This window comes from Macrobrachium nipponense, chromosome 16 (assembly GCF_015104395.2).
Source record: "Macrobrachium nipponense isolate FS-2020 chromosome 16, ASM1510439v2, whole genome shotgun sequence".
NCBI lineage: Eukaryota > Metazoa > Arthropoda > Malacostraca > Decapoda > Palaemonidae > Macrobrachium > Macrobrachium nipponense.
In genome coordinates, this window is record NC_087209.1 from 33,590,961 (window position 1) to 33,606,542 (window position 15,582).

Consider the following 15,582-nt stretch of genomic DNA (forward strand, 5'->3'; position numbering starts at 1 on the left):
CACTCAGACTACCACTAGGCATGGGGTGTACATACTCCCAATCACAAAGAACAAAGAACAGTATGAACGAATACGAGACAACTTGAAAGACATACAAACACTAGGGACACAATCTGAATGGGAGATGGTAGGTCAATCTTGGTCACACCATATGACCCAGGTAAAGAGTTATGTTAGGATTTTGTTTTTCAGAGCAATTCAATAACAGCCGAGGGCAGATAATAATGGATTACTAGTGCCATATATAAAAGCGAAGGTTCGTACATATATATGTCAGAACAACTAATCTTCACATATAAAAGCATGATATTCGTTATCTACAAAAGCTTACGAATAATTTTATCATAAACTTATACATATAAAAGAACAAATGTAGTGCAATAGAATCCACTTCAAAGATTAGAGCAGTAAAAACACAGCTACACTAGACTAGCCAAGTCACCATGTAGCAAAGGACATGCTATTAGGGTTCATTATAGCAAAGTTTTAATGTAATAAAATTTACATTTACCCTACTCAAACATAATTAGTTTCATAATAGGAAAATTTAGTTATTGCCAACTATTACTAATGCCGGTTAATAAAAAAAACACTATTTACTATAAACTGACTACAGTAAAAACAAGTACAACACTCACCTATGCAAAATATTGGCTAAAGATATCAGTGGAATGTCTTTCATATTTCGAGGAGCATGGTGCAGTGTATGTCGTAAACAGTCTACTGCCCTTTCACCACTACCAACAACACGCCAATAAAGAGCTGCAGCTGTAGCAACTACCCAGGAAGTTTCATTCTGCAAATTAAAATATAAAAATATAATAAAAATACAAAACCTTAAATTACACTCAACCCTCATTACCAAATAATAACATAATTTAAAGATTTAAAAGATGCATTTCAATAGAAATTTTAAAGCTCAGTTAAAAACAGACTCATGAAAGTATTGGACATCCAGTGATTTAAACTCCTGCATTATAGTACACATATAATTTCAAATATTAGATAAAAAAATAAAAGGATAATCACCCTTAATATTTTGGTTACACTACCTACTGGTAATTAATGTAGCTGGATTCAGTTCTATCTACTGGCCATGATACACAATGATACATAACACCTCACTACACCAAAACTAGTGACTTACCATCTTGCCAATTGACTCTTTAAGAGCCTTCCAATTGATAAAATTTTATGAGAAGACACCATTACGGTTTTTGAAAGGGTAGGCAACTATTCCCTCCAGACAAAAAGTGTTTGGTAAAAAAGTCTGGGGTCTTTCATGCCCTTATTTCACCCTAACCCATGTCTGATCAGGCTAAAATCACAAAGAAAGTGAACACACTGATTGACAAACAACAGATGGATGATATTCAATACCTAACAGAGAGAGAGAGAGAGAGATTAGAAATCAAAGTACAATTGTAGTTTACCTGAATGTGACACATAGATACACAAGCATATGCACATACACAGACTGAAAAATTTGCACTGTATTTGACAGCCTATAGGACCCATTTTTCTCCACAAAAAGGACAAATTTTCAAGTACTAGTTTGTATTATTCCTAACAGACAAACCTGAGCTCTTTACATAAGGGGATGAACTTTCAGCAAGCTGGAAATCTGGCCGTTAATCCCTTCGCCACTTGGACGTACATATGTACGTCTTTTACGGTCCAGTAATAAAAGACCATGACTATGTTTATACGTCTTTCATCCCTCCTCGAAAAGCAAAGCCGTTTTCTTAAGCTTGGACGGGTTTCAGACATAGTATTGTGTATAAGAGAGGTGCTGAAGCTCCACCCACTATTCATTCTATCCAATGAGTGTCCGATGGACGTTGCGACGTCAACTTCATATGGGATATTAGGAAGGGTATTGTTCAACATGTGCCAGTGCACCTCAGGCCATGATCTGTGAAGGATTATCACGATTTTGTATATAAACCATGTGGATTTGAATTCTCAATGTTTTTCCCTTTTGATTGCAGTTATGTGTCATGTCGGATGATATTGTTGTTTCTATTGTTAATGAAGGTTGGTGGTTCATAACTGATCTATTTTGTGACATACACCCAGACCCAACCCCTGATTTCACGGAGGGTGACTATGGGATCTCTGCTTATACACCAGATTTCACCTGCCCACATGATGCATTTTGTTATTTTTCTTTAGTGGTGATGTAACTGACAGATTGTGTGAATGGATGAATGCTCGGGCAGAGGAGTAATTTTGCTCAACAGGAAAGGGTAAGGTAAATGGACTTCTATGAAGGCCTGTTACTCGTGATGAGATGTATTTTTTTATAGCTTGCTCATGATAACAGGGGTGAGTAAAATGTCCAGTATGCATATGTATTGGTCACAAGATGCCATGGTCGGGAGTCCAAGGATTTTCTGTAAAGAAGTAATGTCTCAAGCAAGATTTCTTTGCCTGCTGAAATTCATGAGGTTTGCTCTGTTAAACCAAGTGGATAAGAAAAGGCCTAAGACTCATACTGAACCATTTTTTTTACTTACTGCACCACTGCAGCCAGAACTGCTCACACCAGGGAAGGATACTGCTGTAGATGAGGCACTAATGCTCTGGAAAGGGAGGCTGGGATTCAAGCAATTTATCTGAACAAAAAGATCCAAATTTGAATTTAAGGTTTTTATACTATGCGCTTCAGATTGAAATTGGAATGGCTATTCGTGGAATTTCGACGTGTAATACGGCAAGTACACGAGTTTTTCTGTACCTATCCATATCGGAGATCATCATAGTTCATCTAATGAGGAATTTGCTTGACAAGGGACATCATGTAGTTACAGATAACTGGTATACCAGTTATCGCCTTGGTAATTACTTTTTCACCAGGGACACGTCACTTACTGGAGTTGTATGAGCTGGCAGGGGACCCCCTAAGAAACTTATGAATGAAAAACTATCCAAACATCAGTCAACTTTTCCAAGAAAGGGCAACACTCGTTGTCAAGTATATGGACTAAAAGGTCAGTGTACTGACAACTCTGTATACAATTGGCAGGATAGAGAAGTGCAAAACACTTCGGGGATAAAACCGTTTTTCAAAACAAGCCACTCCATATTGAAAAATATAATAGTCTGATGGACAGTGTTGACATGGCAGACCAGCTGCTCAAACCATATGCCTTTGGAAAGAAATCCCTTGCCTGGTTAAAAAAAACCTTTGCATACATTTTATCTTTCAGATACTGCTGAACTCCTACTTGGCCTACAAGAATCAAAATGTTACAAGAATCAAAATGTTACAAGAAGGACTTCATGGCATTCATCCTCAAAGTCAGTGAGGGTTTGGTATTTCACCATAGTCCCAGTGGCAGGGCCATCCTCGAGGCAGAAGAGGAGGAGTGAGAAGTCACAGAAACCCACGAAGATGCCTAACATGAACGACATACAATCCTGGGTTTGATTTCAACCCAAGAAACAAAAGAAATGTTGTATCTGCACCAGGAACTTCAAGAAGAGGAAGAATAACATCTACCACTGCCCTGGATGCGCTGGGGAGCCTGGACCATGCTCAAAGGAACACTATAGCTTGGCACGAGGTTCCAAGGCCCAACGGCTGGGTCTTCAAGGCAGTAATAATCAATCCTTTCAACACAAGCACAACAGAGAACATATTTTTGCTAAGTGTTACATACATAGTATTTTATAAAAACTACTTTCATTTTTTGTACACTAAAATGTTGTAATTTATATTATTATCATTATTTTGTTGACTACTGCTAGTAGTAGTAGTAGTAGAGGTATTACTGTTGATTATTATTATTATTATTATTATATTATTGTTATTACCGTATTGTCATTATTACTATTATTACTGTATTATTATTATTTCTCTATTATTATATTATTATTATGATATTTTATTGTCATTACCAATGCTATCAACATTCATTGATGTATGCACTGTTTCCATATGAAACCTAGTACGTACTAACCGTTTCTGTAAGAAAATACTGCTATTACTACTACTACTATTTTACTATTCTTTACTACTTTTTCTGCTATTTTATTTCTACTACTTTACTACTATTGCTACTACTTTATAACTTTCTATTTCTGCAATTACTTTTTCTACTAAATAATCCTCTTTTTTCCAATATCCTTATTCTATTTTTTTAATTTTTTCCCAAGGTGATAAAAAATATTAATTGATATATACACAATGTTTTCACATAAGAATATAAAGGAAAAATATGAATAAAATAAAATTTAGTGGGAACAACTGATATACTTGCGGTCAACAGGGGGTCTCATGCAGTATGCAAGCGTTAGTGGCAATGCAACAGGCCGGTGGCGGAGGGTTAAACTTTTTGCATGGTGGTTACAGCAAAAGTTACGAAAGACAGGGTGGAAGTACTGCCCACCAAGCCAGAGTATGTTCTAGACAGTTTAACTTTGGCCCAAGGTAAGAGAATGGGGGATGGTAAGAGGTTGGCCCTTTATGTAAAAGACCTTAGAGTTATATGTTAGGAAAAATATAAATTACTTAAAAATTTGTCATTTGTTCCTACACAAATACAAACTCTTGGTCTTTACATATGTGAGACTTACTTTTGGAGGGAGGATTCTCAGTAAATCTCTGAACTGACTGGTAGTTCGGCTCATCTGGGTACTCTCTTCTTGTCCATGAAAGAGCAAAGGAAGGAGATCATATCTCTGATCTATTGAACAAGAGATATTCAGTCATCAGACTTCTGGGGATTTAAAATTAAGGGAAAGTAATATCCCTGATTCAAAAAGGTTTAGTTGAACCCACAGTGTCAGAGACTATAAAGCTAAGAATTACCAACTGGGTTGCTCATGGTCAGTCAATCCCTCTCTCTCCTAGCTAGAGAGACGGATTTGCATCTACTAATCCAAATAAAATGGATTATAGATAGGGTGCTCGGACATCTAGATCACTTGCATGCACGCCAGTCCAGCACAGGATGGCTTATTCACTGTTCCTCTGTCCACTGGAAGAGGAACGAAGATGGAAGAAAGGAATGAGACCAGTCACACACACACACACACCTCCTAGCAGCCGTACACCTTAGGCAAGATGCAATCTGTCCCCCAAGAGCTGGGTGAACATAACTTTCATTGACTGATATATATTACAAGATAAAATGCAAAGAGGGGAGAGTTTAGAACATTGTTGTGGTAAATGGGCAGGTCTGACCTTGGAGACACATTGGATTGTGAAGCAGGATTAGAGAGAACAGTAAGAAAGAGTAGCTGCAGCATGGATGAAATGGAGAAACAGCTGTATATTACTCTTTAATATACAGGCAGTCCCCGGGTTACGACGGGGGTTCCGTTCTTGAGACGTGTCGTAAGCCGAATATCGTCGTAAGCCGGAAAATTGTCAAAAATCCTAAGAAAACCTTACCTTTAATGCTTTAGGTGCATTCAAAACTATGTAAACTGCATTCTTATTGCATTTTTCATCAAAAAAAATTTTAAATATTGATTATTTTGCATTATTGGTGTCATATTTTATCTGCCAGATCAGCGTTTGTAGGTGTCGTAACTCTGGAACATGTGTCGTAACCCTGGAACATGCGTCGTAACCCTGGAAATAATTTCTGATGATATAATTGAAAAGCGGCGTAACCTCGGAACGTCGTAAGCCAAGACTGTCGTAACCCGGAGACTGCCTGTATGTATATGCCCAATACAGAAAGTTGACTTGTGATGGGTACATAAGGACTGAGATACTCTATGCAGCAGAATAATGGGCAATGACAAAGAAAATAAGAGTTTGAAAGGATTACTCACTGAATGTACGGTAAGATTGCCTCATGAAAGAAGAATTGGTGGAAAACTTACCGATCTCAAAGATTTGGATTGTATGGACATGTGCTTTACTGACAAACTGGTGGAACTGTTAGTCAGAAAATTAATAGCAGGACAAAAGCCAACTGGAAGGCTAACATAGACCTAACAGGAGTTAATAAAGCAAGTGCATTAGGTGTGTAAATACAGTGGTCCCCCCGTATTTACGGGGGATGCGTACCAGACCCCCCCGTGAATAGTTAGAACCCGCGAATGTTTGGAACACCTATAAAAACGCTAAAAACAGCCTATTTTGTTAGTTAAAACTCAAGAAAAACCACTAAAAATTTTCATACTTAGTTTTTTTAATAGTTTTATCACAAAAAGTGCATTTTATGATGAAATTGATCAAAATAACCAGGAAGTTGTGGATATTTCTCATAGAAAAATATTGCGAATGCGCGAATTTTCCGCGAATAATGTGGGGAAACGTTCCCAAGAGAAGTCCGCGAATGTGAGAGTCTGCGAATCCGGAGAACGCAAATACGGGGAGCCCACTGTATAGGGGAGGGTTGCTGTGGCAGAGGGGTAGAACTTGGATGGCTAAAATTACAACACCTTAAACTTATGCACATACAGATAACGGCATGTATGATGAAAATGAAGATTCTACAGAAACATGACTATCAAATACTGATAATTAAGGACAGTGTGGGTTAGGAGAATCATTTTACAAATGAAGTCCCAGAGATGCAGCAGTAATCAGATGTTGGAAAATATATTGAGAGATCAAGGATGATGATGTTTTGATATTGTGATTCAAAGGGTGGAGTTAATCATTTATATAAGTGGTATACATATATCGGAGTGGCAGGATGCTGACAAGGAGGAAGAGCCAGATCATAGAGGATTACCATAGATAAGAACAAGGACCTGATGGATATCTTGGTAGACAGTAAATATGACACACTAAAATGGAGAAAATTCATCAGATATCTAATCCCATAATGAAAATTCTTTATGTAAAAACCTTGGTGATATGTATACTCACACCACAGAGCATTTTCTTCTATAAACAAGGGGCCTATATATAATGTGAAGGATCTCCCTGTGAAAAGTACATATATTAACCCTTTAACGCCGATTGGACATATTAAACGTTGACAAAAATTGTCTGTCGGATGCCGAACTGACGTACAAAACGTAGACGAAAAAATGAAATTTTCATTATTAAAATGAAGTTTTATTGTATACTTACCGAACAATTATGATTATACCCACCCTCCTCCCCTTAGGTGGACGGACGGGCAGAAAGAATTGGATTCACCTGGGCAGTTGTACCTGGTTCTCCCGCGAGTGGAGGGAGATGACGTCATCACCACCAGTGTTGGCGACGCCTACGCGCTAAATTTGAATTTAGTATCCTGCCGCTCGTGGAAATCACGGCTGTATAATTGTTCGGTAAGTATACAATAAAACTTCATTTTAATAATGAAAATTTCATTTTTATTGTAGTGTCTTACCGAACAATTATACAGCTGATTACACATTTATGGGAAGGTGGGATTCAGTGGACCACTAGTATTTCTAAATGGTTACATTTATTACAATACCAGTAAACACTCAAGGTGTCTGTTGTACCTTACCTTGTAAGAGAGCTACAGCAGACTGTTACTGCCTCTGGTCGGTGCTCTTCTTACTATTGTAGAGGAATTGGAATTTGACCAAAGTTAGCCTCTACAGGAGTGGAATCCTTCCGTAGTTCAAGCGAGTCAAGGCTGACTGACGGAGGATAGTAACAACAAAGATTGCCCTTGCCCTGGGCTAAGACCAGAAATTCAATCATACAAAACATTTGTCACCAACACCAGATTTAAAAACATATATACCCAACCATTGTAAAATCTGACCTAACAGACTGGTGAGTATCCCAGGTACTCAGTACCCCCAGCTTCCCTTGAACTCGACAACCTATTCAAGGTGAAAAGTTAGCATAGAGGTGACGACCCCTGTGCCGTTTCTCCCAACACCATGCCAGAAACCGCCACCGGACCTAACGTTTTACAATTCTCGAAAACCGTTTCTATCTCTTTGAGATAATGACTCGCAAAAATCGAATTCGATCTCCAGAACGTGCTCTGAAGAATCGAAGCTAAAGATAAATTCTTTCTGAATGCTAAAGAAGTTGCCACTGCTCTAACCTCGTGAGCTTTAACTCTCAGAACGGAAAGATTGTCGTTCTCGGACTGCGAGTGAGCTTCCCTGATAAGCTCTCTAATAAAGAACGATATAGCGTTCTTAGAAAGAGGACGAGAGGGATTTTGAACCGAGGTCCAGAGCTTAGAAGATTGTTCTCTAATACCCTTAGTGGCAAACAGATACTGCTTAATAGCCCTGACTGGACATAAGAGCCTTTCTTCCTCCTCATGTCCAACCAAATCAGATAAGTTCCTTACCACAAAACTCCTCGGCCAAGGATTAGGATTCTCATTTTTGGCTAGAAAGGTCAAAGATACCGAAAATACAGCATTGCCTTGAGAGAAACCGACTCTTTTGTCTATAGCGTGCAATTCGCTGACACGCTTAGCAGAAGCTAGTGCAATAAGAAAAAGTGCCTTCTTAGTCAAGTTCCTGAGTGAAGCCGACTTCAAAGGCTCAAACGGTGGCCCCATGAGGAACTTAAGCACCACATCTAAGTTCCAAGCCACTGTATCCTGCGGGAGCTTAGTGGTTTCGAAAGACCTAATGAGGTCCGACAGATCTGAATTGGAGGAAATATCCAAACCTCGATGTCGAAAAACCGAAGAGAGCATGGCTCTATATCCTCTGATCGTCGAAGGAGCCAGTTTCTTAGAGTTCCTAAGAAATAGAAGAAAATCTGCTATTTCTGTTAAAGAGGTCACAGAAGTAGAGACTTTAGCACTTCTACACCACTCTCTGAAGATTCTCCACTTCCCTTGATAGAGTTTGTTAGAAGACTCTCTCCTACAACGAGCGATAGCTTCTGCAGCTCTTCTTGAATACCCTTTCGCTCTGACAAGATTCCGGACAGTCTGAACCCTGTCAGAGCTAGAGCGGACAAGTTTTGGTGGAACCTCTTGAAGTGAGGTTGTTTGAGAAGCCACTTCTCTGGAGGAAGAAGTCTGGGGAAGTCTACTAACAACTGGAGAAGGTCCGGGAACCACTCTTTCCTCCGGGCCAAAAGGGAGCGATTAACGTTAGTGTTACATTGCTGTGCGACATGAACTTGTTCAGCACCTCTCTTATTAGACCGAACGGAGGGAATGCATAAGCTTCCAGACCCGACCAATCCAACAGCATTGCGTCCACCGACCAAGCTAGAGGATCTGGAACTGGAGAACAAAAGAGAGGAAGACGGTTGTTCCTTGATGTCGCGAACAGGTCTATGGACGGTCGTCCCCAAAGGCGTCAAAGTTTCTGACAAATCTTGTTGTCCAAAGTCCACTCCAGAGGTAACACTTGTTGTTGACGACTTAACTCGTCCGCCAGGGCCAGGACGTTCATCTTTCCCGGAACAAATCTCGGGACTAGCTGAACCTTCGCTTCATTTGACCACAGGAGGAGATCCTTGGCTACTTCGTACAGAGAGAAAGACTGAGTCCCCCCGTTTCCGCACGTACGAGAGAGCCGTGGAGTTGTCGGAATGCACTGCCACTACCCGACCTTCTACTAAGCTCCGAAACTGTCTGAGCCCCAGGAAAATTGCTAAAAGTTCCTTTACATTTATGTGGAACTTCTTCTCCTTCTCCGACCAAGCTCCTGAAGTCCGTTTATTTCCCAGCAGGGCTCCCCAACCTGTGTCCGATGCGTCGGAAAAGAACTGTAGGTTCGGGAGGATGGGTCGTAAATCTAACCCTTCTTCCAACCTTGCTCGAGAGAGCCACCACCTTAGGTCCTCTTTTATTTGATCTGTGACAGGAAAGGTAATCGAGTCTGGTTGTGTCTTCCTGCACCAAGAGGCTCTCAGGAAAAACTGCAGAGGTCTCATGTGCAGTCTTCCCAACGTCACAAATTTCTCCACTGACGTCAATTTGCCCAGGAGCCTCATCCACTGATTGGCAGAACTTACCTTTTTGTCCAAGAACTCCTGAACTGTCTCCAGACAGCCTTGAACCCTCTTCGGGGACAGAAAAGCCCGAAAAACTTGAGCATTCACAATCATCCCCAAATAAAGGATGCTCTGAGATGGAACCAACTGGGACTTCTGCTTGTTGACCAGAATTCCTAACTTTCTGGCAAGATCCCGAGTTGATCCAAGGTCCTTCATGCACCGACTCTCTGATTCCGACTGGAGAAGCCAATCGTCCAGATAGAGGGAGATTCTTACTCCTAATATGTGCAGCCAGCTTCCTATCGGGGATAGAACCCTGGTGAAAACTTGAGGAGCGGTCGCTAGTCCGAAGCAAAGCGCCCGAAACTGAAACACCTTGCCTTCGAACATGAACCTCAAGTACTTCCGAGATTCGCGATGTATCGGAATGTGAAAATAAGCGTCTTGCATGTCCAGAGAGACCATCCAATCCCCCAGTCTGATGGACTCCAGAACCGACCGAGTGGTCTCCATATGAAATTTTGTTTTCTGGACATGCAAGTTCAGGGCGCTCACATCCAAAACCGGCCTCCAGCCCCCTGATGACTTGGGAACTACAAAAAGGCGATTGTAAAAGCCTGGAGGAAAATCCCCTTCTATCTGTTCTATCGCTTCTTTGAGAACAAGCGCTTCCACTTCTGCGGCTAGCGCCAGAAATTTGTCTGAGCCCGGAGAGTATGCCTGGAATGGAATTGGCACAGGTGAGAGCGAGGGAGGTGAAACGAGAGGAATACGATAGCCGAACTTGAGTACTTGCACTACCCAGGCTTCTGCTCCTCTGTTTTCCCATTCCTCCCAAAACAGAGCCAGCCTGGCTCCCACTGGTGCATGAAGAACCGAGCTTTCATTTGGAAGGTTTGTTAACCTTGGCCGAGGCCTTAGACTGAGGTCGCAAATTCGACTTCGGCTGAAAGAAGCGCTTGGGTTTTCTCCCTCAAAAAGGCGCTTGGGCCAGAGGAGAAACCGAAGGAACAGTCTCCAAAGGAGCTTTAGGTCTCTTAGTAGACTGTGCCAGTAAATCCGAAGTAGATTTCTTATCTAGCGCAGACGAAATTGACAACACTACATCGTCTGGAAAGAGGTTATCTTTCACAAAAGGAGCAAACAAGAGAGCAGACTTCTGTTGGGAAGTAACCCTTTTAGAAGCAAAGGAGCACCAAAGTTGCCTTTTCTTAAGGGTACCAAAGGCGATGAGCGAAGCTAACTCATCACATCCATCCCTAATGGATTTGTCCGCACAGGACAGAACACCAATCCAATCCTCCGCTAACTCCTGAGAAAGAGAAGGACAGTCTTCGATCTTGGCCGCTAAAGCGCCAATAGTCCAATCAAGGAAGCTAAAGACTTCCAAAAGTTTAAATTGATTCTTTACAACGTGGTCCAACTCAGGCGCTGTAAAGAAAACTTTCGCTGCGGCGAAAGCAGATCTTCTAGAGGAGTCGATTAAACTGGAGAAGTCTCCCTGGGAGGAGGCAGAAACTCCCAGAGAAGGAGCTTCCCCAGTTACATAAAACCTATACCTCTTACGAAGCAACTTAGAGGGAGGGTAAGCAAAAAGAGCCTTCCCTAAGTATCTTTTCATAGACATCCATTTCTCCGTCTCTTTCAACGAATGTCTAACCGCTTTAGATAGAACAGGTTTTGGGAGGAGAGGGTCTGAAGTTTTCCTCCTCATCAAAAAAGTCGAAGTTGGGGAGCGCGGAGCCGCTTTCTCAAAATAATCTGGATAAGATACCAGAAGAAATCTAAGGAGACGTGAATAACACGAGAGGTGATGTGAATCCTCCTCCTCTACTTCTTCTTCATTCTCCGATACCGCCGAAGAAGTAGACGGAACTACAACTGGATCTGAAGGTTTCGAACCACCCTTGGACTCATTCATCCAGTTGGTTAACATCTCTAACTGCTTGCGCAAAGGCGCCAGAGACGAATCAAAAACAGTTAACGTAGGCTTGGAAGAGCCTAAATGTTCAGCAGGAGGCGGAAAAACTACTTGCGCCTCGCTCGGAGCCGCCGAAATTCGAGGCGAAACAGGCGCATCAGGCGTAACAGACGAGAAAGCGCCTAAAGAAACACCCTTAGAACTGCTAGCTACAGCGCTAAAACCACAATCTCTACTAGTAGATGGAGCTGAAAAAGGCACAGATTGAGGCGACGAACGAGCCGCTAACGGCCGAGGCGCAACCCTATTCTCAGGCTCCTTATACCGCTTGACTGGAGGAGGCGAAGAATCAGCGCCTGAACGCCTCTTTAAGGGACGTGAAACGGGCGAATCTCGCCAAGAGCGCCGCGCGACCGGAGACGAATCGCTTGAATCATTCGAAAGGCGTCTGACCGCAACACCTTTCCAACGCTTAACCGAGCCCTGTTGAGGCGCAACAGGCTCAACAAGAGAGGCGCCTGTCTGTGGGCAAATCCCGATCGACTCCCTTGGACTTCAGGTATGTCTTCTCCCCGGTGCGGGGGAGCTGGACAGTGACCTTTGTCTAGGAGACGTGTCAGGACAGACAGATGCACCCTCAACTACACTCTTACCTGAAGCCGCTTTCTCCAAAAACGTCTTAACTGAATTACCCAGTTGCAAAACCGTATTTGCTAGTACCGAAAATTTCTGATCTAACCTCGATTCCAGACTGGCAATGGTGTCGGAAGAAACTACACGGGAAGCCGGAGAAGTGGGATTAGTAGGAGGAATAGGAGGTGTAGTTAAAGGAGACATAACAATTTGAGGAGAAACAGAAGGAACAGATGCATCGCAAGACGAAGCAGAGCTAAGTCTACTTTCCCTAAGCGCTGCTTTTCTAATTCTGTCTTTAGCTAATTTCTCCGAGTATGAACTAAAAAACTTCCATTGAGAATCAGTCCAATCACTACACTCGTTACATGTTCGATCTGCTGAACAAACCTGTCCCCTACACTTAACACATTTAGTGTGAGAATCCTACTCTAACTTGGATAATCTAGTTTTACATCCTGAGATGCAAAACCTAACTCCCGACGGACTAGAATCCGACATGGCAACGCCTAAATAATAAGCAAAATAACAACAACGCCAAAAAAGAGTACTTCACCAATTCCGAAGATCAAATCCACAAGAAAAAGCGAAGCAAAGTCATCCAACCGCACCGACCACCGATGTTCACCGGACGCCGGCAGGAAAAGAATTGGATTCACCTGGGCAGTTGTACCTGGTTCTCCCGCGAGTGGAGGGAGATGACGTCATCACCACCAGTGTTGGCGACGCCTACGCGCTAAATTTGAATTTAGTATCCTGCCGCTCGTGGAAATCACGGCTGTATAATTGTTCGGTAAGACACTACAATAAAAAAGTTTTTTTTTAAATTTGCGGAAAAATAGTTATAGTCCTACTAGGCGAAACCTTTTGAATCACGCTCCTTGGGGGATGCTGGGAGTTCTCAGATCAAGCTGTTTTGTTTACAATTGTTACCCAGGCGTGCAAGCACGAATTTCTTTCTTCTCGCACTAAACATCAGCGATACATCTCGGAAATTATTTAGTCACTTTGACATCATTTTTGCACCATTTTATATTAGCCGTTACATAGAGTTTTATATATGAAAATGTGCACAATTTCATGTAGAATACAACAACAAAAAACAACTCGTGGTTGTAGCTTTTGTCAGTTTTGAAATATTTTCATATAAATAACGTTGTGCCAAAATTTCAACCTTCCGTCAACTTTGACTAACGAAATGGTCGAAAAACGCAATTGTAAGCAAAAACTCTTATATTCTAGTAATATTCAATCATTTACATTCATTTTACAACAAATTGGATGTCTCTAGCACAATATTTTGATTTATGGTGAATTTATGAAAAAATAAAAGTTTTCCTTGCGTCCGCGCTGTAACTCTTCCGAAAAAATCAGAAATTTTTTTGTCCGATTGTTGTAATGTTTGTACTGTTTTATATTAGCTGTTACATAAAGTTTTATATATGGAAATGTGTGCAATTTCATGTAGAATACAACTAAAAACAACCCATGGTTGTAGCTTTTATCAGTTTTTAAATATTTTCATATAAATAACGTCTAAAAACAACCCATGGTTGTAGCTTTTATCAGTTTTTAAATATTTTCATATAAATAACGTTAAGTGCCAAAATTTCAACCTTCCGTCAAATTTGACTCGACCAAAATGGTCGAAAACCGCAATTGTAAGCTAAAACTATCATATTGTAGTAATACTCAATCATTTACCTTCATTTTGCAACAAATTGGAAGTCTCTAGCACAATATTTCGATTTATGGTGAATTAAAAAAAAAAAAAAAAAAAAAAGTTTTCCTTGCGTCCGCGCTGTAACTCTTCAAAAAAAATCAGAAATTTTTTTGTCCGATTGTCGTAATGTTTGCACTGTTTTATATTAGCCGTTACATAAAGTTTTATATATGAAAATGTGCACAATTTCATGTAGAATACAACTCAAAACAACACATGGTTGTAGCTTTTATCAGTTTTTAAATATTTTCATACAAACATTAAGTGCCAAAATATCAACCTTCGGTCAACTTTGACTCGACCGAAATGGTCGAAAAACGTAATTGTAAGCTAAAACTCTTACATTCTAGTAATATTCAATCATTTACCTTTATTTTGCAACAAATTAGAAGTCTCTAGCACATTATTTCAATTTATGTTGAATTTATGAAAAAAAAATTTTCCTTACGTCCGCACGGTAACTCTTCCGAAAAAATCATAAATGTTTTTGTCCGATTGCTGTAATGTTTGTACCATTTTAAATTAGCCGTTACATAAAGTTTTATACTTATATGAAAATGTGCATAATTTCATGTAGAATACAACAAAAAACAACCCATGGTTGTAGCTTTTATCAGTTTTGAAATATTTTCATATAAATAACAATATAGAAAAAAATTCGACCTTCGGTCAACTTTAACTCTACCGAAATGGTCGAAAACTGCAATTGTAAGCTACAACACTTACAGTCTAGTAATATTAAATCAATTACCTTCATTTTGCAACAAACGGGAAGTCTCTAGCACAATATTTCGATTTATGGTGAATTTTTGAAAACAGCTTATTTTTACGTCCACGGGTTACGAATTCATGCATCATATTGTGATAATATTTTCTCTGTGTTGCTTCGATTGTTTTACAATTCGTTATATGCCAAAATCATCACAATTTAGTGTACAATACAATGAAAAAATAATTAACTCATTAGCTTTAACTGTTTTGCTCACAGCGCGATTTGTATACAATCATATATGAAATTTTTTTTTGTGTGTCATATATCCCAATATTTATATACGATAATGATATTTTTTTATTTCTGATGGTTGCATATGACAAAAAACTGAGCCACAAATGAACTCTTAATCTTGAGAATTAAGCGTGCTGTGATTTTTTGAAAAAACCTTTTTTTCCACTTCGGCGCTCACTCGCAAACGACGCCGGCATACAGGAGACACTTTCGGAAATACCAGCTCGACGTTTAAGGGTTAAGAAACTGATCAGGATTTTCATTTTTTGGACTAAAGATATTACAAGACATTAAAGGAATATGAAACTAAAATAGAAAAGGGATTTTGACGGAGGAAAAATCTATTTCTGGGCAAGGACCTGTGTCGCCCAGGGAAATAGGTTCCTTTGATACTATTTCTAGGTATAAATATTGCTATTCATACCAGAGAAAAGGAGAAA

General features: G+C 40.3%; 1 protein-coding gene across 1 annotated transcript in view; it reads right to left on the reverse strand.

The window, feature by feature from the left end:
* LOC135195652 (tetratricopeptide repeat protein 17-like) overlaps nucleotides 1-15,582 on the reverse strand; it is a 156,822-nt gene that overhangs the window by 72,638 nt on the left and 68,602 nt on the right. The window contains exon 5 of the mRNA XM_064222024.1: nucleotides 639-796. Coding sequence (XP_064078094.1) covers nucleotides 639-796 — 158 coding nt within the window. The remainder of the gene's footprint in view (nucleotides 1-638; nucleotides 797-15,582) is intronic.